The sequence below is a fragment of the Rattus norvegicus genome, chromosome X (assembly GCF_036323735.1).
Source record: "Rattus norvegicus strain BN/NHsdMcwi chromosome X, GRCr8, whole genome shotgun sequence".
Classification (NCBI taxonomy): domain Eukaryota; kingdom Metazoa; phylum Chordata; class Mammalia; order Rodentia; family Muridae; genus Rattus; species Rattus norvegicus.
Genome location: NC_086039.1, coordinates 62473010 through 62498557, shown reverse-complemented (window position 1 = coordinate 62498557; position 25548 = coordinate 62473010). Strand labels below are relative to the sequence as shown.

Sequence of the window (25548 nt, the reverse complement as noted above, 5' to 3'; positions counted from 1 at the left end):
AGTTAGGAGGTTAGAGATGCTTTTTAGATTTTCAAACCTAGCAGAGGTTTTATTGGTGATTACCAGACCAAAATAAAACCCTGTTTCTGTATAGCTATGATTCTGGAGCATTAACTGTGCTAATGCATTAGTCGGTCCGGTCCGGTCCTGAGACTCTCTATGGCCTAAGCTGTTGCTTTTGTTACCTAGTCGCCAGTGATATTTCCAGTAGCAGTGTTATAAGTACAGGGTATTTGAGCTAACATTTCATCCCTTTAATGTATAAAACACTAAATTGAACACCTAAAGAACCAGTTATGCTGGTTTCTTCCCAAGAATATCCTACTGGTATAACACTAGGCTGGGCATGCAGTTGTGGGAGCTCTCATTGTTAGGTAGAACTTTCCAGAATTTCTTTCTGATGGATATTACCCTTTTTTTCAGTCCAGTGATTAATTTTTATGAGAAATATGAATCCCTTCAGCTTTTCTGCCTACATATTAAAGGATAGGTGCTTCATAAATGCAAGTGGTAAATAGCATTTAAAATGCACAAACCACCTTCTGTCTCCACATTACATGTGATAAAAACATTCTTCTGGGTTGAGATGAATAGTTTTAAAACCTTAAAGCCACCTGGCATGATGGCACATGCCTTTAATCCCACCAGTGGGCAGGTAAAGACAGCTGTATCCCTATGAAGTCAAGGCCAGCCCAATCTTCATAGTAAGACCCTGTCCCGACTACTCTCCTCCTCACACAAAACAATTCCCTAAACCCTCCCCCCCGCAAAGGACAGAAATCTAGTTAACATGTGGGATGGGGCTACAATTAAATGCAAAATAGAACATCAGGAAATTTTTCCTTGAAAGGAATCTATAGATAGAGGAAAAAATACACAGAAATCTCATTAATAGTAGCTATGCAAAGCAATTATCATATATAAGTAATCTCGTGCTTGTTTCTTTTTTGAAATTGTGGTTTTCAGGGCTAGGGGTGTAGCGCAGCGGTGGCGTAGATAATGCTTAGCCTGTGTGTGGCTCTAGGTTCCACCCGCAGCACCAAAAAGAATCAGTACCTTTAATGCAATTATACTTTGCAAGTCAGCAGCATGGTTTTTCAGAAAGGATTTCTTGTTTTAGAACTCGATGAGAGCAACAGTTGAACTATATGAAGATAAAAAAGAAGGCTACCCAGCTGTTAAAACTCTTGTTACTCTGGGTAAAGAAGACTTGTCCATTAAGGTAATCTTTTGCGTTTTTACTTTAATCATCAGTTGATTTAATAGTACGAGAGGGAAAGAAAGGAAACTGGCACGTCTTGAGTGTTATTTGTAAGTAAAGCTCCATATTAGTGCTTCCTCAGCAATGAACTGACCACATACATATATAGTGGTGGTACCATAAGATGCTATTGTCTAGTGACATTGTTCTCGTCTTGTTCTGTATAAGCACCTTCTATGATATTTTTGTGATGACTGCCTAATGGCACATTTCTCAGAGTGTCACTGTCATTTATAGAAACATGACTATATTGTGCTGGATTTTTGGCTTAAGTTACTTCATTGTATATTCATGAGTAGGACTTCAGTCCCAAGCCTATCAAATAATTTTGCTGTACTACTCTGTCTTCTTTGTTTACGATGGCCCCAAAGGAACCACTTTTCAGTGGGAGTTCAAAGCCCTTACTCATTTTAGAGCCTTCTAAGCATATACTTTATTTAATGATCTCTCTCCTTCTTAGGCACAGATTGATTCCCTTTTTATTTTTAACATGTTGTGCACTGCAGATAAGTGACCTAGGTGGTGGAGTCCCACTTCGAAAAATAGACCGTCTTTTTAACTACATGTACTCAACTGCTCCTCGTCCCAGCCTGGAGCCCACAAGAGCTGCTCCCTTGGTAAGCATGGCGAACGAATGGCTGCAGAAGAAATGTTCTTTAATACCGGCACAGGAACTGCCCATCTCCTCAGGTGGTTGTACTAGCCTTGCCTAAATGAGGATGTTTCTGGCATAGTTGGGAGCAGAGGCACCTTTCTGCCTTAGCTATTTAATCTGCGAGTTTTTTGGACTGAGAGTGTTTTTCTAATTTATCCAAGAAACACTCCAAGCTGAGTGTTTCACTCCCAGATACAGTGTGAAAAAGCTTTTCTCTGTGGTAAGACTGCCGCTGGAGAGCCACTTACATTATGCACCTCCCTCAGAGAGCTGGACATTACCCATGGGTGAGCAAAGGGATGGTGTAGAACGTGTGGCTTCAACTTTGTAGGAGAGATTTTAGTGCTGCCCTCCCTTATAGGCCTGAGTCACCTACAGCTTTTGGGTCACCACTGTCAAATTTGTTTATATAATTAAAATATTTAATTATAAAAACATTGGAATTTTCATATTGAATAATGTAAGCACAAAATATATAGATGATGTATGTATTTTCAGAGGTCTCTCTGTAGCGCTCTAGAAATAACCTTGGGCCTTAATTCAGGCAGTGAGAAAAGCCTCTGGTTACCATGGTAGCATTTATTCCTGGTTGGGCCACACTTTCTTCCCCTGCTGAGTGTTTCTAATTGACAAACAACAATTGAACCCTTTGTTATTAAACACAGCAATGTATCTATCAGTCTGCAAAATGGCTCAGGGTATAAATTAAGTTTCATTTTAAAGTCCTACCTGACTGATAAGCACATAAGATTATATTTTATTTGTATGAATAAAATCAAACACTTTACATTGTTATTTGAGGCAGAGTTTGTTAACTCAGCATGTGGAAAACTGAGGAAGTCATTTATACAGGATTCAAGAAAATTCATAGAAGATCAATTTGGAATAGTATTACCTTGACCGGGGTCTGGTACAAATTTGCATCTTCCTCAGTTGTTTAAAAGAGTATGGATTGTCTGTGGCATGTCTTTTTCAAAGAGCATCCTGAGGGTAGCTCTTTCTGCCATGTTTTTCTCTGTGGAACTTAGGACTCCAAGAGACTGGTATTTATCCGCCTTCCCATGAGGAAAAAGGGGTCAAAGTAAATGAACGGTAAAGCAGTCAGTGAGCTTTCTGGTGTGCTATTATGGCTGCTTTTGAAGAAATGCTTCCCTCCACATCGCTCCCATTTAATAAACTGTCCTCAACTTTAAAGTGGGTACACAGCTGTGCAGGACCAGAAACAGTTTCCTTTGCAAATGGCTTAAGAGTTTTACAAATCTGGGCCTTCCTTCATATATTTTTATTGAACAAATTTTAAACTGTTTTACATGTATAAGTATTTTGTGTGCCTGTATGTGTGTTTGCACATCATTGCATGCCTAGTCCCAGTGGAGAGCAACAGGAGTTACACATGGCTGTGATCACATGGGTGCTGGGAACTGAACCTGGGTCTTCTGCAAGAGCAACAAGTGCACTGAACTGCTAAGCCATCTTTCTAGCCCTAATGACAGATTTAAACAATTTTAACTATTTGTGTGAGAGGAGAGTGAGTGTATGTGTGTGTGTGTGTGTGTATGCATGCGTGTGTGCACATGCACAGTTTTATGAAGTTGAATCCTGTCTCTTTACCTTTTTGTTGGTCCAAAGATTGAACCAAGTATTTTGACCCACTCCACCATCTCACCAGCACAAGATCTATTCTGTGGTGGTGGCTTTGAGACAGAGTCTGATGTCATCTGGGTAGGCTGATAGCTGGCTGAAGCTACGATGGATGACCTTGAACTCTTGATCTTCCTGCTTGGAGAACAGATGTGTGCCTCCTCAGTTTAGGAGGTGCTGGGGAATCAAATTGAGGATCTCTGGTGTGCTCAGCTGGCACTCTGCCCACCAAGCTATATCCCCAGTATCTGAAATGATCTTAATATACCCATGGAGTTATATGCCCCCAGTTTACTTAGTTGATAGCTGGTACCTTTTTACATTGAAATGTAAAAAGTACTAGTCTCTCCTACTCATGATACTGGACACATGATGTCTGTGTGCACTCTAAGGTAAGCAGCCATCCAGCCGGCCTCTACATCTATGCAGTAGAACCAAATGATACTTTTTCACGACGAGGTACAGCCTGAAAGCCACTGTTTTACACAGTAGGAAATTACTTAGAGCACGGCTCAGCCTCATCTCCATATATCCAAATTTCCTTTTTTGGGGGGGGAGTATCTACTATGCCTGTTAACGCATACTTTAGACAGTTAGAAGACAACTCTGTGGGGTCAATTATCACTTCTTCATTATGTGCACCTCAGATATTGACCTCAGGTCTTCGGTTTGTCAGCAAATCGAACCATACTACTAAGTTTGACTGCGTGGTAGATACTGCATAGACATGGCATTTACTATATCATGAAATTTTTATCAGCTCAGAGGTGAGCTTTCCATTTCATGGTGAGAAAAGTCTTAAAGAAGTTGAATGACCTGCTTAGTCATACAAAAATATAGACTTCAGAGTCAAAGGCCTATGCAACTATGGCCCTCTTTCCTTAAGGCCCTATTACTGGTTCAGATTTAATCCAAAGTGCTAAAACTTACTGGATAGCATCTCTCTCCATAACCACCTGTGGCCAACCACAGACTTTAGTACCATTGTCTTATTCTTGTCTTTAAAAATATCTCTTTAAAAATATTTATTGTCGGGCTGGAGAAATGGCTGAGTGGTTAAGAGCACTGACTGCTCTTCCAGAGGTCCTGAGTTCAATTCCCAGCAACCACATGGTGGCTCACAACCATCTGTAATGAGATCTGATGCCCTCTTTTGGTGTGTCTGAAGATAGCTACAGTGTACTTATATATAATAAATAAATAAATCTTTAAAAAAATATTTATTGTCTGTCAGTTTGATAACATTGAAATATAGGAAGGTATTCATTTGTTTCTAAAAATACCCATTCACTATATCAATATACTGTAACTTTTCCAGATCCTTAGGAAGAACCTCTAAGAAACTTTTTCAGTGGTTTAGTCTTGTTATTGGTAAATTAACCTAGCACTGGTACACACCTTTAATCCCAGCACTCAGGATGCAAAGGCAGGTGGATCTTTGTGAATTTGAGGACAGCCAGGGCTACACAGAGAGACCCTGTCTTGCAAAAAATTTCAACTTCTATGCTATTAATTCTTACTTCAGACATGAGGGAAATCTGATAATGAAACTTGAAAGTGCATGTGGTTTTGTGTTGTCATCAGATCAAATTCCACTTGATGGATGTTTGCTTTTTAATATACTATTTTTAGTCTTTGAGAATTTGATTCAATATACTTTGTAGTTTGATCATATTCACTCACCACTGCTCCCCACAGATCTACCTCCTATTTATTCACTCCCCCTTCACTTCCCATTTTATATCCCTTTTTTTTTTAAGAAAAAGAAAGCTACTGTCTTGCAGCAGGCATCCTGATCTCTCAACAGTCCTTCTGCCCAGCTTTCCAAGAAAGCTCCCTGAACCTTAAGTATAGGAATTTTGTTACAGGTGTGTCAACTGAGGACAGACACACTATGGGCAATTGTTCTCTGTATTGTGACCAGTGTAGCTTCCCATAATGGTCTGTGCTGCAAAAGGAAGTCTCTTTTTAGGGGGTGAGAGCTGCATTTATCTGCAGATAGAAGTATACACTTAAAAAGTAACACTTGGAACTCAGGGTATTGTTCAGCTGGTGGAGTCTTTGCCTGGCGTGCTTTAAGCTCTAGATTCTAATCCCCAGCACTGCATAAACCAGGCATGGTGGTTCTATGCCTGGAATCCCAGTACTTAGGAGGTGGACACAAGAAGATCAGGAGCTCAAGGTCAATCTTAGATACATAACGAGTTAGTTCAAGGCCAGCCTAGATACATGAAACTGTCTCAAAAAAAGTTAGCCTGGTTTTATGCTCATACATAGCTAAAATTTTACTTTAAAATGCTAAATAATTTTAAAATGGCCGTTGATTTCTTATGTCTAAACTTGACAAGTGTTTTTTGTTTTCTGTTGTTGGGTTTTTGTTTTTTTGTTTTTGTTTTTGTTTTTTTTTTTTTTTGGAAGGGGGGAAATAGGGAATTTTGGTTATAGACTATAGATGTGGCATTATAAACATTGAGTTACTAATTCATTTGATTTAAATTCAAATCAGGAATTCATTTTAATCTTCTGTAAGTGGTCCCCTATGAAGCATTTGTACTGGTCTCATTCTATTAATTTTCTTTTCTTAATAGGCTGGATTTGGTTATGGCTTGCCAATTTCTCGACTGTATGCCAGATATTTTCAGGGAGATCTAAAACTGTATTCCATGGAAGGAGTGGGTACCGATGCTGTCATTTATTTGAAGGTACTATGTTTTGTTTCTGTTAGTGTAAAGGCCTCTTGACTTTATAAGACTGGAAGTACCCATAACCAGTCAAGAAGAGCACTGTATCCTCTCTCACCTTGACATCACACTTATGAAACCATAGTATGCCTCACCCTGATTTTATGACCAGACATAACAAAATAGGAAGCATGGAAATATAAAGTTAAACTTTTTATTTTTACAACCATAAATCTAGTTTTTCAAAATTATATGTCCACTGAAAAACCCAGTTTAAAGGGAGATAGACTACCAATAATCTAAAGTCTTCTTGTCTTTTGCTTTATTTTCTTAAGTTGTAAGACTTCAGTAATGATAATATGCTTATATAAAATTATCTATAGATCTTGAATCAAATGAGGTAGTCCAGGATCAGACAAATACCAATGCTTGCTCTCATGCAGATCTTAGCTTTTTCTTAAATTCACTCACCCCTGTGTCCCAGTCACCTCTTCCCTTTCTCCTCTGAAAGGGTGGAGCCCCCCCCCGGGTTTCCTCCCACCAAGTACATCAGCTCTCTGCAGGGCTACACACATCTTCTCCAGCTGAGGGCAGACAAGGCAACCCAGCTAGAAGAACATACCCTACAGGTAGACAGTAGCTTTTGGGATAGCCCCTGCTCCAGTTGTTTGGGACCCACATGAAGACAGAGCTGTACATCTGCTACGTATGTGTGGTGAGACCTAGGTCTAGGCTGTGTATGCTCTTTGGTTGTTGGTTCAGTCTCAGAGCCCCAGGAATCCAGGTTACTTGACTCTGTTGGTCTTCCTGTGAAGTTCCTGTCCCCTTTGGGACCTGAAATCCTTCCCTCTAGTCTTCTATAAGAGTCCCCACAAGTTCTGTGCACTAGCTGTGGGTGTCTGCCCCTGTCTGAGTCAGTTGGTGAGTGGAACCGCTCAAAGACAGCCATTCTATACTCCTGTCTGCAAGTATAATAGAGCATCATTAATAGTGTCAGAGATTGGTGCTTGCCCATGGGATGGGTATGTACTTGGGCCGGTTATTAGTTGGTCTTTCCTTCAGTCTCTGTTCCATCCCCCATGCCTGCATTTCTTGTAGGCAGTGTGAATTTTAGGTCAAAAGTTTTGTGGTTAGGTGGGTGCCCCTATCCCTTACTGAGGTTCCTGCCTGGCTTTAGGAAGTGGTCTCTTCAGGTTCTACCTCCCCACTGCTGTGAATCTCAGGTAAGGTTACCCTAATTAATTCTGAGGAGCCTCCCCTATGCAAAGTCTCTGGCACTTATTCTATATGCACCCTAACCTCCCCCAACCCATGCCAGTTGCAGATTACCATTCATTCTCATGGCCATCTGGCCATCACTCCTGTTCCTCCCCACAACTGATCCTGAAACCTCCATTCCCCTCCCCATTCCCTCTCCCTCCATCTGCCTCTTCTGACTATTTTATTCCCCCTTCTAAGTGAGATTCAAGCATCTTTGCTTGTGTTTCCTTCTTGTTTAGCTTCTTTGGGTCTGTGAAGTGTTTATCCTGTACTTTATGGTTAATATCCACTTATAAATGAGTACATGCCATGCATGTCCTTTTGGGTCTGAGTTACCTCACTCAGGATGATAGTTCCTTCCATTTGATGAAGTTCCATCCATTTGCCTGCAAAATTCATGATGTCTTTGCTTTTAATAGCTGAGTAGTATCCCATTTTGTAGGTGTACCACATTTTCTTTATCCATTCTTCAGTTGAGAGACATCTAGGTGGTTTCTGGTTCCTGGCTATTACAAAGAAAGCTCCTATGAACATAGTTGAGCAAGTGTCTTTGTGGAATGGTGGGGCATCTTTTATGTATATATCCAGGAATTGTATAGCTGAGTCTTGACGTAGAAGTATTCCCAGTTTACGGAGTAACTACCAAATTGGTTTCCAAAGTGGTTGTACAAGTTTGCATTCCAACCAGCAGTGGAAGAGTGTTTCCTTACTTCTCCATCCTTATCAGTAGGTGATGTCACTGGAGTTTTGATCTTAGCCTTTCTGACAGGTATAAGATGGACTCTCACAGCTGTTTCCATTTGCATTTCTCTGATGACGAAGGCCTTTGGACAATTCTTTAAATGCTTCTTGGTTATTTGAGATTCCTCTGTTGAGAATTCTCTCTTTATTGGAATCTAACTTCTTGAGTTTATTGTATTTTTTGGATATTATCTCTCTGTCAGATGTCGGGTTGGTGAAGATCCTTTCCCAATTTGTAGGCTGCTGTTTTGTCCTATTGACAGTGTCCTTTACCATATAGAAGCTTTACAGTTTCATGGGGTCACATTTATCAATCCTTATCAATCTTAGAGCCTGAGCCATTAGTGTTCTGTTCAGGAAATTTTCCCCAGTGCCCATGTGTTTGAGGCTCTTCCCCACTTTTTGTTCTATTAGTTTGAGTGTGTCTAGTTTTATGTCGAGGTCCTTGATCCACTTGGACCAAATCTTTGTACAAGGAGATAAGAATGGATCGATTTTCTTCTACATGCTGACCGCAGTCGAATCAGCACATTGAAAATGCTCTCTTTTTTCCACTGTATGGTTTTAGCTCCTTTGTCAAGGATCAACTGACCATAGGTGAGTAGGTTCATTCTTGGGTCTTCAATTCTATTCCACTGGTCTATCTGTCTGTCTCTGTACCAGTACCATGCAGTTTTTTTATCACTATTGCTCTGTAATACTGCTTGAGTTCAGGGACAGTTATTCCCCCAGAAGTTCTTTTATTGTTGAGGACAGTTTTCGCTATCTTGGGTTTTTTGTTATTCCAAATAAATTTGCAAATTGTTCTTTCTAACGCTATGAAGAATTGTGTTGGAATTTAATGGGAATTGCATTGAATCTGTAAATTGCTTTTGGTAAAATGGCCATTTTTACTATATTAATCCTGCCAATCCATGAGCATGGGAGATCTTTCCAACTTCTGAGATCTTCAGTTCCTTTCTTCAGAGGCTTGGTCTTGTCATATGGATCTTTCACTTGTTCAGTTAGAGTTATACCAAGAAAGTTTTTGTATCAATGTTCTCAAGGGAAATTGGTCTGAAGTTCTCTTTCAGTCTGAGTCTTTGTGTGATATAGTTATCAGATATAGTATGGCCTCATAGAATAAGTTTGGTAGTATTCCTTCTGTTTCTGTTTTGTGGAATAGTTTGAGGAATATTGGCTCTTCTTTGAAAGTCTAGTAGAATTCTATACCAAAACCATCTTTTTTTGGTGTGAAACTTTTGATGCTTTCATTTCTTTAGGCTGTATAAACAATTTACCTTATCTTTATTTAACTTTGGTAAATGGAACCTGTCTAGAAAATTGTTCATCTCATTAAGATTTCCAAATTTTGTGGAGTAGAGGCTTTTGAAATAAGACCTAATGATACTTTGAGTTTCCTCAGTGTCTATTGTTGTGTCTCCCTTTTCATTTCTGATTTTGTTTATTTGGATACTGTCTCTCTGCTTTTTGTTTAGTTTGACTAAGGGTTTGTCTCTTGTTGATTTTCTCTTAAGAACCAAGTCTTGGTTTAGTTGATTCTTTGTATTGTTTTCTTTGTTTCTAAGTGATTGATTTTAGCCATAATTTTGATTATTTCCTGCCTTCTACTCTTTTTGGTGTGCTTGCTTCTTTTTTTTCCTCTAGAGCTTTCAGGTGTGCTTTTAAATTGGTATGAGAACTTTCTAATCTCTTTATAGAGGCACTTTCCTCTTAGCACTGCTTTCATTGTGTCCCATAAATTTGGGTATGTTGTGCCTTCATTGTCATTAAGTTCTAGAAAGTCTTTAATTTCTTTAATTCTTCCCTGACCCAGAGATCACTGAGTAGAGAGTTGTTCAGTTTCCATGAGTCTGAAAGCTTTCTGGTATTTCTGCTGTTGTTGAAGTCCATCTTTAATATATAGTGGTCTGATAAGATACAAGGCATTATTTCAATCTTCTTGTATCTGTTGAGGCCTGTTTTGTGACAAACTATATGGTCAATTTTGGAGAAGGATCCATGAGGTGCTGAGAAGAAGGTATATTATTTTGTGTCTGGGTGAAATAGTCTATAGATGTCTGTTAGGTCCATTTGCTTCATAACTTCTGTTAGTTTCATTATTTCTCTGTTTAGGTTTTGTCTAGATGACCTGTCAGTTGGTGAGAGTTGGGTGTTGAAGTCTAGTTTCCCAATATTAATGTGTGGGGTTCTTTGAGTATGAAGTGTCCTTCCCTGTCTATTTTGATTAATTTTGGTTGAAAGTGTATTTTATTCTATATTAGAATGGCTACTCCAGCTTGTTTGCTTAGAAAACTTTTTTTCCAACCTTTTATTCTGGGGTAATGCCTACCTGTATTGTTGAAGTGTGTATCTTGTATGCAGCAGGATGATGGATCCTATTTTTGCATCCATTCTGTTTTCTGTTAGCCTGTGTCTTTTTATTGGGAAATTGACTCCATTGGTGTTGAGAGATATTAATGACCAGTGGTTGTTATTTCCTGTTATTGTTTTTTTGGTGCCATGTTTTGCAGGTGTGGGGGTGGGGATGCTCGTACACATGCTTCCCTTGTTTTTACTGGTAGGTAATTACTTATTTCTTGTATTTCTTGGATGTAGTTATCCTTCTTGGGTTGGAGTTTTCCTTCTTGTATTTTCTGTGTGGCTGGATTTGTGGATAGATATTGTTTGAATTTGGATTTGTCTTGAAATATCTTGTTTTCTCCATCTATGAATATTTAGAATTTTGTTGTGTATAGTAGTCTAGGTTGGTGGTTTTTATTTTTTTAGAGGTTACATGGTATTTAACCAGGTTCTTCTACCTTTTAGAGTCTCTGTTGAGAAATCAGGTGTAATTCTAATAGGTCTTCCTTTGTATGTTACCTGGCCTCTTTCCCTTGTAGCTTTTAATATTTTTTCTTTGTCCTATAGAAAACATAATAGTCTGTTTTAATTATTATGTGCAAGGAGGATTTTCTTTTCTGGTCCAGTCTGACTGGTGTTCTGTAAGCTCCTTGTATGTTTATAGGCATCTCTTTCTCTAGGTTGGGAACATTTTCTTTTATGATTTTGTTGAGAATATTTTCTGGCCCTTGGATCTGGGACTCTTAACCTTCTACTACTTTTATTCTTAAGTTAGGTCTTTTCATAGTGTCCCAGATTTCCCTGATGTTTTGTGTCAGGACTTTTTTAGCTTTAACATTTTCCTTGGCTGATATATCAGTTTCTTCTATTGTATCTTCCACACCTGAGATTCTCTCTTCCATCTCTTGTATTCTGTCGGTGATGCTTGCACCTGTAGTTCCTATTCGCTTACCTAGGTTCTCCAGGGTTCCCTTGGTTTGTGTTTTCTTTATTACTTCTATTTCCACTTTCAGGTCTTTCCCAGTTATATTTATTTCCTTCATCTGTTTAATTGTGTTTTCCTGTATGTCTTTAAGGAATTTATTTGTTTCTTTAAAGACTTCTATCTTTTTATTGTATTTTCCTGTATTTCCTTAAGGGATTTATTTGTTCCCTCTTTGAAGGCCTGTATTGTCTTTATATGATTGGATGTAAGGTCATTTCTTGTGCTTTGGTTGTGGTAGGATATCCAGGGTTGCTGTAGTAGGATAGCTGTGCTTTGGAGGTGTCATATTGCCCTGGCTTTTGTTAATTGTGTTCTGTCGAGGGCCTGTAGCCATCTGGATAATTTTGGTCCCTGGATGGTCATAGTAGGTACAAAAATTAGTCCTTGTGTGGCAGGCCTCTGATGGGTATTCTTGGGCTGCCTGGTTCTGGATCAGCAAGTCCGTATGGTTCACAGGTATGGTGAAGGTGTACAGAAGAATGGAGGTCCGCTGGGTTTAGTAGCCTGTTCAGGGCAGCTTGGGTGTCTCAGAGGGCTCAGCGGAGACAGGTGGAGAAGGGAAGCTTGTCTGTATGGTTCAGGATCCTCAGGTTTGACAGAGGTGGGGGGGGGTCAGACATTAGCTTTTAATTTGTGTATATATGAACATATGTGGAAATGAGCATCAAGACAGGTCACAAAACTATATAGAGTTCCATGAGATAAAAGAAAGATTTTAGCGTATAGAGGAGAAAGATGGGAGAATAGCACGTAAAAGCAGAAACTACTAGAGTTGAAAAGGAGGATATACAGGGGGACAGATGTGGGGATGGAAGAGAAGATCTGGAGGGGAGGGGAATCAGCAAAAAACACGCCATCCATATATATATATATATATATATATATATATATATATATATATATATATATCCATCCTTTTTTTTTTTCTTTTTCTTTTTTTCGGAGTTGGGGACCGAACCCAGGGCCTTGCGCTTGCTAGGCAAGCGCTCTACCACTGAGCTAAATCCCCAACCCCTATATATCCATCCTTAATGGGACCATGTACATTAATTTTTAAATCAATAAAATCATAATATCCATTTAAAATGTTTATCTAGTAACTAAGGTCTGTATAACTCAGTTTTTCTCATTTGTTGGTGTTAGACTTTATTTCTGAATTCTAGAATCTTGGTATATTATTTTAATAGGTAATAGAGGCATACAGTAACATTTAAACGCTTCAGAAGGAAAATTAAATGTTTTCAGTGCTGGCACTAAGCCATACTTCTCTTCAAGAGGTACTGGGTTTTGTTTCTTATGGATCCTCCTAGAGTTGATTCTATATTTATAGGGGCTAGGGATGTAACTCAGTCATATAGATCGTGCCTAACATATGCAAGGCTTTGGGTTCCATTCCTAGTATCACAAAGGCAAAACAAACAAACAGAAATCTAATATAGGAGCTGAGCATGCCAGCGCACACCCTTAAGCTCAGCACTTGGAAGACAGAGGCAGGCTAGCCTGGTCTGTGTAGAAAGTTCCAGGCTAGCCAGGGATACATAGTGAGTCCCTGTCTCAAAAACTTAACAACATCAAAAATCTGATAGAGTTCATTCTGCACTTATAAAATAGATTTGAAATCTAATGTGAGAGACGACATTTCAGCAGCTTAGTTTTGTTTCCTAAGTTTGGAATGTTTCCCGCAGAACTTTCCACATTGAGTCATGTAGAACTGGCTCATTCTTTTTATCTGAGCACAGTTGATTACTGGAAGTGAGATCATAGTTAGACTAGGCATTTTGATGTATATCTCAATGATGGAGTTTGCTTGCTTGCTTTGGCGTTGAAGATGAAGCCCAGAGCCTCCTGCGTGTTCCTAGGCTTGCTCTCTACCACTGAGCTACATTCCCAGCCTATAAGAGATGTGTTGTTTAATGTCACTTGATGGCAAATGTTTATAAGTCTTATGAAGAAGACTTTATTTCTTCTTGGGCTCTTTTTTTGGGCAGCAAATGCCTCTTGAACAAATGATTGATCTTAACACATACTGTCAACAGTATTGAGTATCTCAAAGCAGTATTAACTGAACTACAATATATTTTGTTCCTGTCATATTGTTTCAGTATTGATTTTGAGCAAGTGAGCAAATGATTTCACTCATTTACAAAAGGTTCAGGATATTTTTCCTGGTTAGTCTAAGTAAATCTATAAAATAAATGTTAATATTTCAAAAATAAACATATGACTACTAGTGTTTAAAGGAGTAAAATTCATGAGTTTCATGTAAGAAAAATAGTTACTAGATCCTTGGTGTATGTATTTTTTGTAATAGGCCCTTTCAAGTGAATCCTTTGAGAGGCTGCCAGTTTTCAATAAGTCTGCATGGCGCCATTACAAGACCACTCCTGAAGCTGATGACTGGAGCAATCCCAGCAGCGAACCAAGGGATGCATCAAAATACAAGGCTAAACAGTAAGAAACCACTTCGATTTCCATTATAAAATATCTGATTTGTCTCCAGAAAGTACCAGGCTGACAATTGAACAGTATTTTACACCACACATTCTCTGTGGTTTTATCATTGGAAAAGCAAAGTGATCCTTAGCAAAAAGAACGCTTGGAGAAAGACTTTTATGCTGAAAAGGAGAACAAGAATTGGGTAGCTAGAATCATCATTTAAATGGAATTCCCTAGGTCCTAGGAATCCTTGCACTTCCGAGGTATTGACAGTGAAGAAGGGCTTATTCTACTGTGAATGTTGTTTTAAAAACAATAAGTTTTCAGTTTATTGGCAGTCTTAGAAATCGACCGAAATATGGTGAGAATTTTTGTGGGTTAAAACTGAAAGTGAAGCTAAAATTAATCAAATTGAAGTTAATTCACACAGTGAAACATTATTCAGTCTTTAAAAAGGAGAATCTTGAGGTCACTTTCTTTTTTTTTAAAAAGATTTCTTTATTTACTATATATTAGTAGAATGTAGCTGTCTTCAGACACACCAGAAGAGGGCATCAGATCTCATTACAGATGGTCGTGAGCCACCATTGAACTCAGGACCTCTGGAAGAGCTGTCAGTCCTCTTAACTGCTGAGCCATCTCTCAAGTTGCTTTCAATATAGAAAGTGCTGTGATTGAAGACCATGTCAGAAAACATCCCCACCTTGATTTGTTTAGTTTTTTTTTTCTGAAACATCATTTAGTTTATTCCTTATTACCATGTTTGGTAGAATTAAGATGTTGTTACAAAGGCTCTCAGTGGAGCTTTTTTGTATTTTTTTTCTGGAATACTCTCTCAGTACTCTTGCAGAATTATATGTTTAGAGTCGTGATTTCTGCTTGGTCCATTAGTGATGATGCTATGAGTGGCTCATAATTTAGGTGATGGCTGGTCCCTCTAAGGCAGTGGTTCTCAACTTTCCTAGTTCTGTAACCCTTTAATATAGTTCCTCGTGTTTGGTGACCTCAACCTGTAAAATGACATTTGTTTATATTTCATAACTGTATTTTGCTAGTTTTATGAAACATAAATATCTGTGTTTTTTGATGATCTTAGGTGACCCCTGTGAAAGGGTCATTTAATACCCTGGGGGTTGTAACCTATGGCTTGAGAACCTCTGCCTTAAAGGATGGGACATAAGTTTCTTGCCTTGTGTTTTTGAGCATTGTAGATTTAAAAGTGTTTTATTATTTTATACATTATACTCACTCAGCACTTTTTTATTGAAGTACATAATATATAGTAGGAATGTCTACAAATCTTAAGTCTCTGGATCGACACACTTTTACATCTCTATTTCTGATACCCTGGAAGACTCATTTCTAGCCATATTGTTGTCCTCTTTTCTCTACCATAGAAGATGTTTTCTGACCATCACTGGAGGTAGTTTGTGAAACATAGAACAAAACCACATGTAAATATGTCCCCTTGTCATCTTTGCCCACTGTGAAATCCATTCATGTTATTGGATGTGGCTGTCACTGTCCTTTTTGTTGCTTAAAATGGCACACTTTTAGATAGTGGGAGTTGTTTTGAACTTGATTTTCTGCATTCCACTGACCAAGGTGTGTTAATTTTTAAAGTTGTCCTACTTTAAAAATGCATATCCATCCTCCAAAGGTCATCTTCTGTGCTCCTATCCTGGACTCAGTCGTTTTAGATTTCTTTTTAACTGATATTTGAGAGCCTAATCTTATAGGGTAGGGCTGCTCATTACACCTCTTCTAAGCCCCCTTTTTGGACAGAGGTTCTGAACACGCACATGCATGTATATATGCATATACCTAAGTTCATATTAATAGTTTCATTCTATTTTAACATTGATTATTTCTCTGTAATGTTTTTCTTATATACATATATATTTTTCTATGTATATACAGTTTTTTATATACTTCTTAACATATACACCTTGATTCTTAAAATCTTTTAACAGAACGGAACAGAAACATTTATGGGCAAATATCCTTAATATGCCCTTGCAATTTTATACCATTATAGTAAATGCTGGTGTTTTCTAATGAGTGGCATAAAGAGTAAAAGGTATCAGTGCTGCTGTTTAATCATTCCTGTAGAAATACATGGTGGATCTCCATGCAGCTCATCTCAGAACAGGAAATTTAAAGGGATTAAGTCATTCACCCTCAGTCATATGATAGTATCAGGAGAGTTATCCCTGCTGTCCCCACAGTGGGTGAATATTTTTTCCCAAGGAAGAGATGTGCTCTGACCAGCTACACAAGGCTTGATTGTGTCTCTTTCTCCTGAGGAGACAGACAGACAGACAGACAGACAGACAGACAGACACACACACACACACACACACACACACACACCCCATTCTCAGCCAGTGGTAAGCAGATTAGCTTGAAAGCCTGTATCAGATCAGTTTACTCCAATCCCATTTTCAGTCTGTATGTAAGCCAAATATCTTGTTGGATATCAGTGGGAGTCAGAGGCAGATGGATCTGTGACTTTTAGGCTACCCTGCTCTACTTAGCAAGTTCCAGGACAAGTAGAGTTACATAGCGAGACCCATAGTAAACAGCTTAATGTATTGGATGCTAATTAAAGATCAGTCCTCATTTCCAGCATGTTGTTTTCAAACAAATTTCACAAAAATCAAACCCTCAAGTAGTTAGATTGGCAATTTAAAATTGTTAAGTTCTATAAATAGAATAACAGTTGAATGCCTGGGGAATGATTCAGGAAAGGCACACAAATGGGACAGAGTCGGGGCTTGTATGTAAGGAGGTGTAAAAGATGGATTCTTTAGCTAGTTTTTAAAGCATCGGTTTTATTGAGATATGATTCTCATAGCACACAGTTTGCTCTTTTGAAGCACACAGCTAAGTTGTTGGGGTATAGTCAACGTTTACAACTCTTACCACTGTTCCAAACTGGGACTTTGTCAGGCAAAGAAGAAAGCCCATATGCATTAGTAGCCACTTTATAGTTCGAAGGAAGTTTTTCTTTTGTGTTTTGAAATATGGTTTCTCTATGTATTCCTGGCTGTCTGAATCTCACTATGTTATTCCAGGATGGCCTCTAACTCAACAAAGATCCAGCTGTCTCTGCCTCCTGCATGCTGGGATTAAAGGCATATGCCACCACACCTGACTTCTGGTTCTTAATTGAGAGTAAAAAACTGTTGTAAAGTTTACATAAATAATAGAATGCTACTTTTTCTGTAGTAGCTATAGAAAATGATTCTGAGTTAAGGCAAAGGTTTTAGAATTATTACTGTAAATGTCAAGTTTTGGTTAAAATAAAGGAGACTATACTCATGAGCTCTCTGGATTCTTTTCTTTATAGGGACAAGATCAAGAGTAATAAAACTTTCTAGAAAACTGAGTGCTGTGGTCATCTCTGAAGAAAGATTACCTTCTGCAAGTCAACCAGAGACCCGTATTTCTACCAACTCTTAACCGTGGCACTATTGTTATTCCCAATGCTTAGTTGCTTCCTGTATATTGGCTGAGTATGTCCATGGAGCCCTCCCTGTAGTTAGTCCCATTGTATCTTCCACTAGAGGTGTAGCTTGAGCAATTTTTCATGCTGTGGCATCATTAGCACCCATCACAACACAGCACAGAGCCTCCTAGCGCTCTTGTACCCTATACTCTGTATCTTGTTATGGAGTTTAGTGTCTGAAGTCTTCCCAGGATTCTGAGCTCCTTCCTCATTCCAGATCCAGCAGGTCCTACTGTTGCTGTTTATGACCAAATCTCCAGCTAGGGCTTGAGGAATCTAAAAGTGGGAGGCATCAGTGGAGCTCATCTTGACAATTCAGTCCCAGGGTTCTTCCTGTCCCATAGACATCTCCCTTCATTCTTGATTTGGACCTTTGCCCCCTTCCGTCTGACCGGATTCTCATTGGGAGGTGTGGTACTTGGGTGTTAGAACCTATTCATCTGTATGAATTTTACTTTACCATTCATTGGCTTACTTCTCTTCCATTGATTAAAGCACTCTAAACGTTGTCTTGGAATTTCTCACTTAACACCTTGGATTGAAAGATTTGAAGTGAAAACGCACCTGCTAACCTGTTCAGCCTTGTAAAAAACGAGGGCAGTGCAGCTCATGTTCCCATGAAAGCTCCGCCATGTTCGTTTGCCATGTGAAATTTCTCTTGTAGTCATCTTAGGAACTACAAGTCCCTGTGTCATGGACTCGAATCGCTGTAACAGAGATTGTCCCATTATTTTCAAAAATGTTATAAACCTTAATTTTCATCGTCATCACTTTTCACCAGTTTTAGAACTATCCACTCAGTCTGACTTTTTCTTCATTTGTTTTGTCTGTGTAGCCCTGGCTGTCCTGTAACTCACTCTGTAGACCAGGTTGGCCTTGAACACAGAGGCTTCTGCCTCCTGACTGCTGGGATTAAATTCATGCTCCACTACCATCTGGCTTTCAATCTGATTTTTATAATTGCTTTTGTTAAAAGTTGTTAGCAGAGGTCTTCTGGTAAGAGAAGAGACCTGCTGTGATATTTATCCCTAATACTAGAGGCTGTCTGAGAGTCTGGATTCAAACCTAGCTTATCAGCTCCCTGCTGTGTGTTTCTCTCTTTGCTCTATTCTCCCCATATATGTATGTCATCCACGCTAACTATTGGTATCATTTACTACATGCATGAATGTTTATGTCCAGTTTCTCAATGTTGAACCTAGATTTAGTTTGTAGCCAGGTGGTAGCACATACCTGCGATCTCAGTTCTCCAGGTGTTGAGACAGGAGGATCATGATCATAGCCTGGGCTGTGTACCAAGACTCTTCTCAGGAAAGTTTGAACGTGTGTTTATCATTACTCCTTTATCTTTACTGCCACAGCAATGTAGTCCCCCTACCCACGGCCTCCACAGTGAAGGCTTTTGCCTTGGAGTTTGCACTGACTTAGCCACACTTGGCTCAGTTGTAGGTGTCTTTGAATCACACAGCATCTGATTTTCTTCCATTTCCTTGTATTACCTCAGTCCCTGGTGGCTCTTTCTAAAGACCTCAGTGCAAAGCTGGCACATAATGAGCCAAACCAAAAAAAAATGTTGATAAACTTCAAGGAGAGACTCATGGGTCACAAGTCTAAGTCGTCTAAGTCGGTGTCTTGAATGAAGGTTAAGCTCTGTGACCATTTCCTATGATGGAAAAGCTGTGAAAATACTTACAATTTAAAGACCTTGGATACCTTGTAAATACTAGATGGTATGTCCATATCTTCCGGAGTTTCAGTTCCCAGCCATCTTCCTTTACATTGCAAGTTTGACTATGGGACAAAGGAGACAACAGATTCATATTATGGCATTTGTTGCCTGGCTTCAGCACCGTTTTTATTGTTTAAGGATTGCCGATTGATTGCCATTCTTCCACAACAGATGCCACAGAAGGGTTGGGCATGGTGTAGAAAAACCTTGTTATATTCTTTGTCCTTTTGAAAAGCCAGCTTCTGTTTAAAGGTCTTAAGGATTTAATCTACAGTCCTTCTCTAATATTCTTGGGCTTAACTCATGTCCATCTAAGCCTGATGCATTCCAGCCATTCCTGTCTTCGTGTCATCAATAATTTAACCTCAGCCCCAAAGCAGTCATAGGGTTTCAGGAACATCCTGCATTCTCAATGTTTATTCTCCCCTTGACTAACTTATGTGTCGTCTCTGCTGGCATCACATGAGCTTTGAGCTCTTTATGAATTTCTACATATATTACAAATTGATATTGACTACCTTTCAGCTGAATTCTTCTCCATTTCTCTGTAATGCCCTTCTGTTTATAGTTCCCCTCTATCTTAAGTATTTTGGGAGCCGTGTGTACTATTTGAAACAGTACCTGGCACACAGTAGGTACTTAATATGTATGTGTTCCGTCAAAGGGTGAAAACTAATTTACAATTGCTGGTATGGAAACATCTTTCTGAGTTCTTCAGATATTCCTGACTTGAAATTGGTAATGATTCACTTCAAGAGCTGTAGCAGTACTGAATTTCTTTTTATAGTGCTAAGAGATAGCTTTAAAAAATGTGGAGAAGTGACAGGAATCAGAAATGGATCTCCCAGAGCCATCTGATTCTTTGTCTATGAATATCTGGTTTCAGATTCATTATACAAGGGCTTCTTTCTATCTTGTGACACGGTTTTACAGCTTCCTTAGGGTTTCCAAAGAACTCAACATTCAGCACCCCATGTGATCCTTACAATGCCAGGAGGTGGACTGTGCAAAGTAGCTTTTATTTTTCATGTGAATTCCAAAGCAGTTAAGTGGCTTGCTGAGGAGCCATGGAGTAGCAGAACTGTGTTCTGTGGCTTGGGTCTTCCTGTTCCTGGACCAGTGCTCTGAACAATATGTCAAGTGCTTAGGATGATCTCTTAAGAGGAATTTCTTGGGCATATTAGTCCTCAAGGATAATCTCAAAGTGTAAAGTTTTCTGTATGCAAGACCGTTAACTCAGGAACGATTTTCTTTGGTGTTTTTCCATTCTGGCTTATTTAGAGGAGACAAGTGGACCAGGCAGCTTTTGCCTCATGAAACAGAACTTTACACGAGTGTGGGTCATGACTCGAGTTTATATTTGAATGAGTTCAGTGCTTGTTGCCAGCCTTTTTGTATAAACTTGTACATTTGGAAGTTGATGGGTTTGTGTTTGGGTAGACTCAGTTACAGCTTCGATTACATGCTCTTGCACGTTCTTTCTTTTGCCATTACTTCTAACAGCCGGGCAAGCTGTCAGAGCCTTGGATCTTTGGTGATTTTATGGTCTGTAGCTGGGCTCTGAGGTCCATGAGTACAGACGGATGCTTTTCCTTTGGTTTTGGAGACAACCTGCTTGCTTGGCATGGTCTCATGTTTGTTCTTGGTATTTTGTAATTTCATTTTAGTTGGCAGTTGCCTGACAGCCTTTCCTGGCACACAGTAAGCCTTAGCTAGTCTCATATCAGGCCTTATTACATTTTGGATCATTTTGCACTGCTATCCGAGTTGTATTATCAGTCTTTCACACTTCTCCCCTTCATGGTTTCCATCTCCATGTCTTCCTTTGTGGGTGATTTTTCCACCTTGAGTCTTTCCCCCCATTTCACCAACTGGTTTTCCCTCCTGTTTCTCCTAGGCCTTGTGCCTTTCACTGTGTCATGACCTTATTTTGTAATTACTTCTCTTGGCTCATTATGTTATTACTCTCTGATGCCATATTTCTTTGAGGACTAAGCCTTTTGGTCTAAATTTATGATCTCTGAAATCATTCTTTTTCCAGAATGGATTTGTGTATCTTTTGCTTAATGTGTCAGGCACACTCCTGGAGTCCATGGTATGGGATTCTGGCTTTTATTAATTTCATCATAGATGACTTTTTGCTTATTTTTCAGACATGTGTGCTGGCCAGGAGGGAGAGAACACTTATACAAACATACGTTTATTCTGCCGCCTTTCCCGGTTGTCCAGATGCTTAAACATTGACTTTAAAGATAATGTCCTTCATAATCTATATGTTAGCAAACAGAAGGAACCAATATTGACAGCAGGAAAGCGCCATTAACTATTTAATCAATGCAGGACTTTTGTTTGCTGTTCTGGGTGACAAGATAACTTTTAACTCCAGTTCCTGTTACACTGATTAGAGATATCAGTACCTCCTGGCTTGAAAACGGGGACATGTGAAATTTTAATGAACTTGAGAAGTTATCAGCCACTGACAGTGATTAATTAGTTAATTAAATATGGTAGAATACTTCAAACTAGGTGGACATAATCAGTTATCAGGAGAAGTCCAAGCTTGTTTTATTAGCAGTTTGCAGACAGTCTTGCTGATGTCTGGTGTTGGCCACTTTACGAGCTTCGCTGTGACATGTTTTCTTTTCAACCAAGCAATTTTAAATGTTGTTCATTAAGCAGTATTCTAACTCTGTTGGTCCTGGTGATGTGCCCCTGTAATCCCAGCATGCAGGAGGTGAGAGCGGGAACAACTGTGAGGCTAGTCTAGAGTAGGAAGTGAGAGCACATGTGAAGGGAGAGTAGCAGAGAAGAAAATGGAGGGAAAGAAGAACAAAGGGTGAAGGGATATAAGGAAAGGGGTGTGAAGTCTTTGTCGTGACTCATTCCTGTTAAATATGAATACACATCCAAATAGTTTGTAGGTCTACGGCCTACCATAGAAGAACTCGGGATACTGTTTTGAAAGAGTATTTGCAGATAGATCATGAGGCAAAGGCTTATTTGGAATGCTTATAGGATTAAAACTTCCTTCCCTTGGTAGCTGGAACATTCTAGTTGACAGCCAGCAGTGAACTTCATCACTTGTAGAGTTCCCATTCAATGACCAAGGACCACAAATGGTAGCTTTGCAGTATCCACCGAACTGTGCGTACAGCAGGGCATTTCCCCAAGGCCAGCCTTTGCCTTGGGTTGTGTGGTGTGAAGTAGATGATGGAGCACAGGTGTCCTCAACTGAGGAAGACTGCAAGTGAAGGTGGCAGACAGGAGTCATGGGAAAGAAAATGAAGTCCAATCTTTGATTTCAGTTATATGTTACCACTTGCTAGAAACTATACTCACTGCTGGACATGTGACAGTGACCAAAGTAGAGTGAAATCCCTGCCTCATGAGCTTCCCCTCTAATGGGGACAAGATAGAGTAATTTTGTGGGTTCACTTGGGAAACAGGTACTGTCAGGGGACATGAGAGGTTTAAATTTCTTCAGAGAGGGACATACTCAGGATTTCCCAGGTTTCTCCTTTTAATCTATCAGTCTGGATTGTGAAAGTCTGTCTTCTGTGCTTGGCTCTTCACTGGATTCTGCACGGTCCCTTGTTCTATAGCTTCCATAGGTAACGGGACTGGGCCCATTCCAGCCATTGTCTCCCTGGCTAACAGGGAGCAAGTGGTCTGCTTAGAGGGGCCAGCTTTCACAGTCAAATCTCATGGAATAAAAAGGGATTCTTTGTAACAAAAAGTCAGCATGGGTTCTGATACATCTTTTTAGGACTTCAGAAACAATCATTTAAGGGCCAGTTAGATGGCTGAGCTGGTAAAGGTCCAGAGACTGACAATGGAGCTCAGTCTCCATGGCCCGTATTGGAAGGAATGAGCCAATTTCTGCGTGTGGTCAGCTAACCTCTGCTCATATGCTGTGACACATGCACACACACACTCTAAGTTAATGTAATGTTTTAATCCACAGTTTAGAAGTACTGGGGTAGTGAGGCTAGAGTTGAAGTTGCTGCCTTTCAGGAGACCCTATTTAACACTTGAGCTCCTTTTAGTGGAAGACCAACAGGTCTTCCCTCCGAAGTCTACCAGTTGATACCAGCTGTAGTCACTTAACACAATGAAGGCAGTGCCCCAGCCACAGAAGTCTGGAGAAACCTGCCCTCCTCTGTTTCCATCTTTCTCTGAAGAAGGGGCATGGATTACCCATTATCCACATGATACAGTTTGAAGTGGCCAGAACATGGGCTGTTACTTCCTGTGTGCCACCCTCTGCTCCCTGACAGGGATTCACTCTCCCTCAAAGGGAAAAGCCACAGGGTGCACTTACCCTTCTCCGTACCCATCCCCTGACTCCTTGGAGCAGATCTGAGTAGGAGCTTTAACTGGTTGGAGAAGGGCACGGAACGTGTTTAATAGTGTCCATAGGTAGACCCAACTTCTCACCCTTTAAACTGCCTGCTTTTACATAAACGTAAACCTTGGAACGTCAGTACTGAAAGTCTCCTAACATTTGACAGGTACATACCTTTATTAAAGAAGCGCACTCCTTGTCTCCCAATATCCTTTGGTATTTTAACTAGGTCAAGATACCCTGTATGTGCATTTTACTGTACAAAAACAATTTTACCCAAGTTGCAGAACTGACGTCAGTTCTCAACATGCTTGCTCCTTAAGTGTGGGTGACTACAGGCACAGTACCAACCAATTCAAAGTGGTGACAGCCTTGGACGGAGGTCTGTCCTCAAATCCCGTGGAAGTGAAAAGAAATAAAACTATGTGTGCAGTCTCTGATCCAGTTAGGACTGTTGGGTTTTAGCTGAGGCTTTTCAAAATGACTAGAGAGTTGAGATAGTTAACCTGTGGAAGAGCAGACAGGGATGAGTACAGTAAAGAAAGGAGTATGAACTTCACCTGAAAAATACTCATATAAATCTCTCAGTGACATTTGGATTAATCAAGCATAATTAAACATAGTTAGGTTTTTGTCAGATTGTAGTTCAAAATAATATTCATCTATGGAGAGGGTAATATATTCTGTAGAAATTTTATTAAGCATTTTAGCTAAGCAAACAGGAGAACAAAATCAGCCTCAGGAAGGTTAATTACTAAAAAAAATGGAGTATAGTAGATTATGTAAATCATTTTCCTTTTGAATACCATGGCTTGAGCTTTAATTTACATAGAGAGGTATCTTGGATTTGTTTTTTGCGTTCTGATTTTCAAAAGTACCAAATTATACTTGCATTCTTTAAAAGTTCTAATCACTCCAGGCTTCCATTAGGCTTGCTCTAACTTCTACCTATTATAGTTTGCAAAACTGAATTACAGTTTCCTTCCAATGAATTCTCTTAGGATTCCACCTCGTTTGTGGAAGTGATGAGAGCTAATGTTTTTATTTCTTTACCAAACGGTGGCTTTAAGTGAAGTATCAGGGGAGCGAGTGTATGAAAGCATTCAACCCAGGCGTGCCTTTGCAGCAAGTGTTCACTTAAGAGGAAAAAAAAAGATAAAACATAGATCAAATTGATTTTAGATGCTATTTCTTCTTGAGTGGAGACTTTTCTCTCCCCTTGCCTGTCTCAGGGAATGGGCTCTGATAAGATCTGGAACTGTTATGCTCAGATTTGGTACTTGCCTAAGTTTTACAGTGAGACTTTCAAAGGCATTGCCATCTCAGCGGTGTAAGCTTACCCAGGAAACCTGAACCTGTCCTTTTCACAAGAATCGAAGCCCAGATTTCCTTTGTGTGGGACAGAGACAGAGGTCTAAAGCCCCCTGAGATTTTCAGAGAGACCCCCTTCAGTTGGGTTCTGTTTGGCCATTTAGTGGCTTTTTAGTGATCGGAACTGGCTCCTTTTGAGATGTGAACTTTCACCCAGAAGAACATCCCATTTAAGCAATCCCGACTTCCTTTAAAAGTGGCCTGTTAATGTAAATGCTCTGGATAACTTTTGCAAACGGTAAAGATCCATATGTACGCCAACTGAACAATGCTGCCCTGCAGTTTGTTCAGTAAATGGTGCCGGAGTCTGGCGGGTGGGACTGGTCTAATTGCACTCCAGCTCAGCCTGACACCACAAATTGATTGAAATTGACACAATTCCAATAGAATTCATATTACCAGAACAGCCTCATGTTTAAAGTGATCTCACCTTCGGATTCTTCTTGAGAAAGAGAGGAAAAAAAAAGAGCAACCTTAGCATTCAGTGTGAGCATCTCTCAGGTATTGAGGCATGTTAGTCACAAGGAGATTGTGAAAGTTAACCATGACAGCATCAGTGACAGTCACCATTTAGCCATGCTGAATGTCG

The 25548-nt window shown here is 39.6% G+C and overlaps 1 protein-coding gene across 1 annotated transcript in view; it reads left to right on the top strand.

Annotated features, from left to right (window-relative positions):
• The window catches only part of Pdk3 (pyruvate dehydrogenase kinase 3), a 66837-nt gene extending 48814 nt beyond the window's left edge, over nt 1-18023 (top strand). Inside the window, exons 8-12 of the mRNA NM_001106581.2 lie at nt 1121-1222; nt 1768-1878; nt 6146-6259; nt 13879-14018; nt 17356-18023. Coding sequence (NP_001100051.1) covers nt 1121-1222; nt 1768-1878; nt 6146-6259; nt 13879-14018; nt 17356-17386 — 498 coding nt within the window. The 3' untranslated portion in view covers nt 17387-18023. The remainder of the gene's footprint in view (nt 1-1120; nt 1223-1767; nt 1879-6145; nt 6260-13878; nt 14019-17355) is intronic.
• Nucleotides 18024-25548: the final 7525 nt, after the last annotated feature.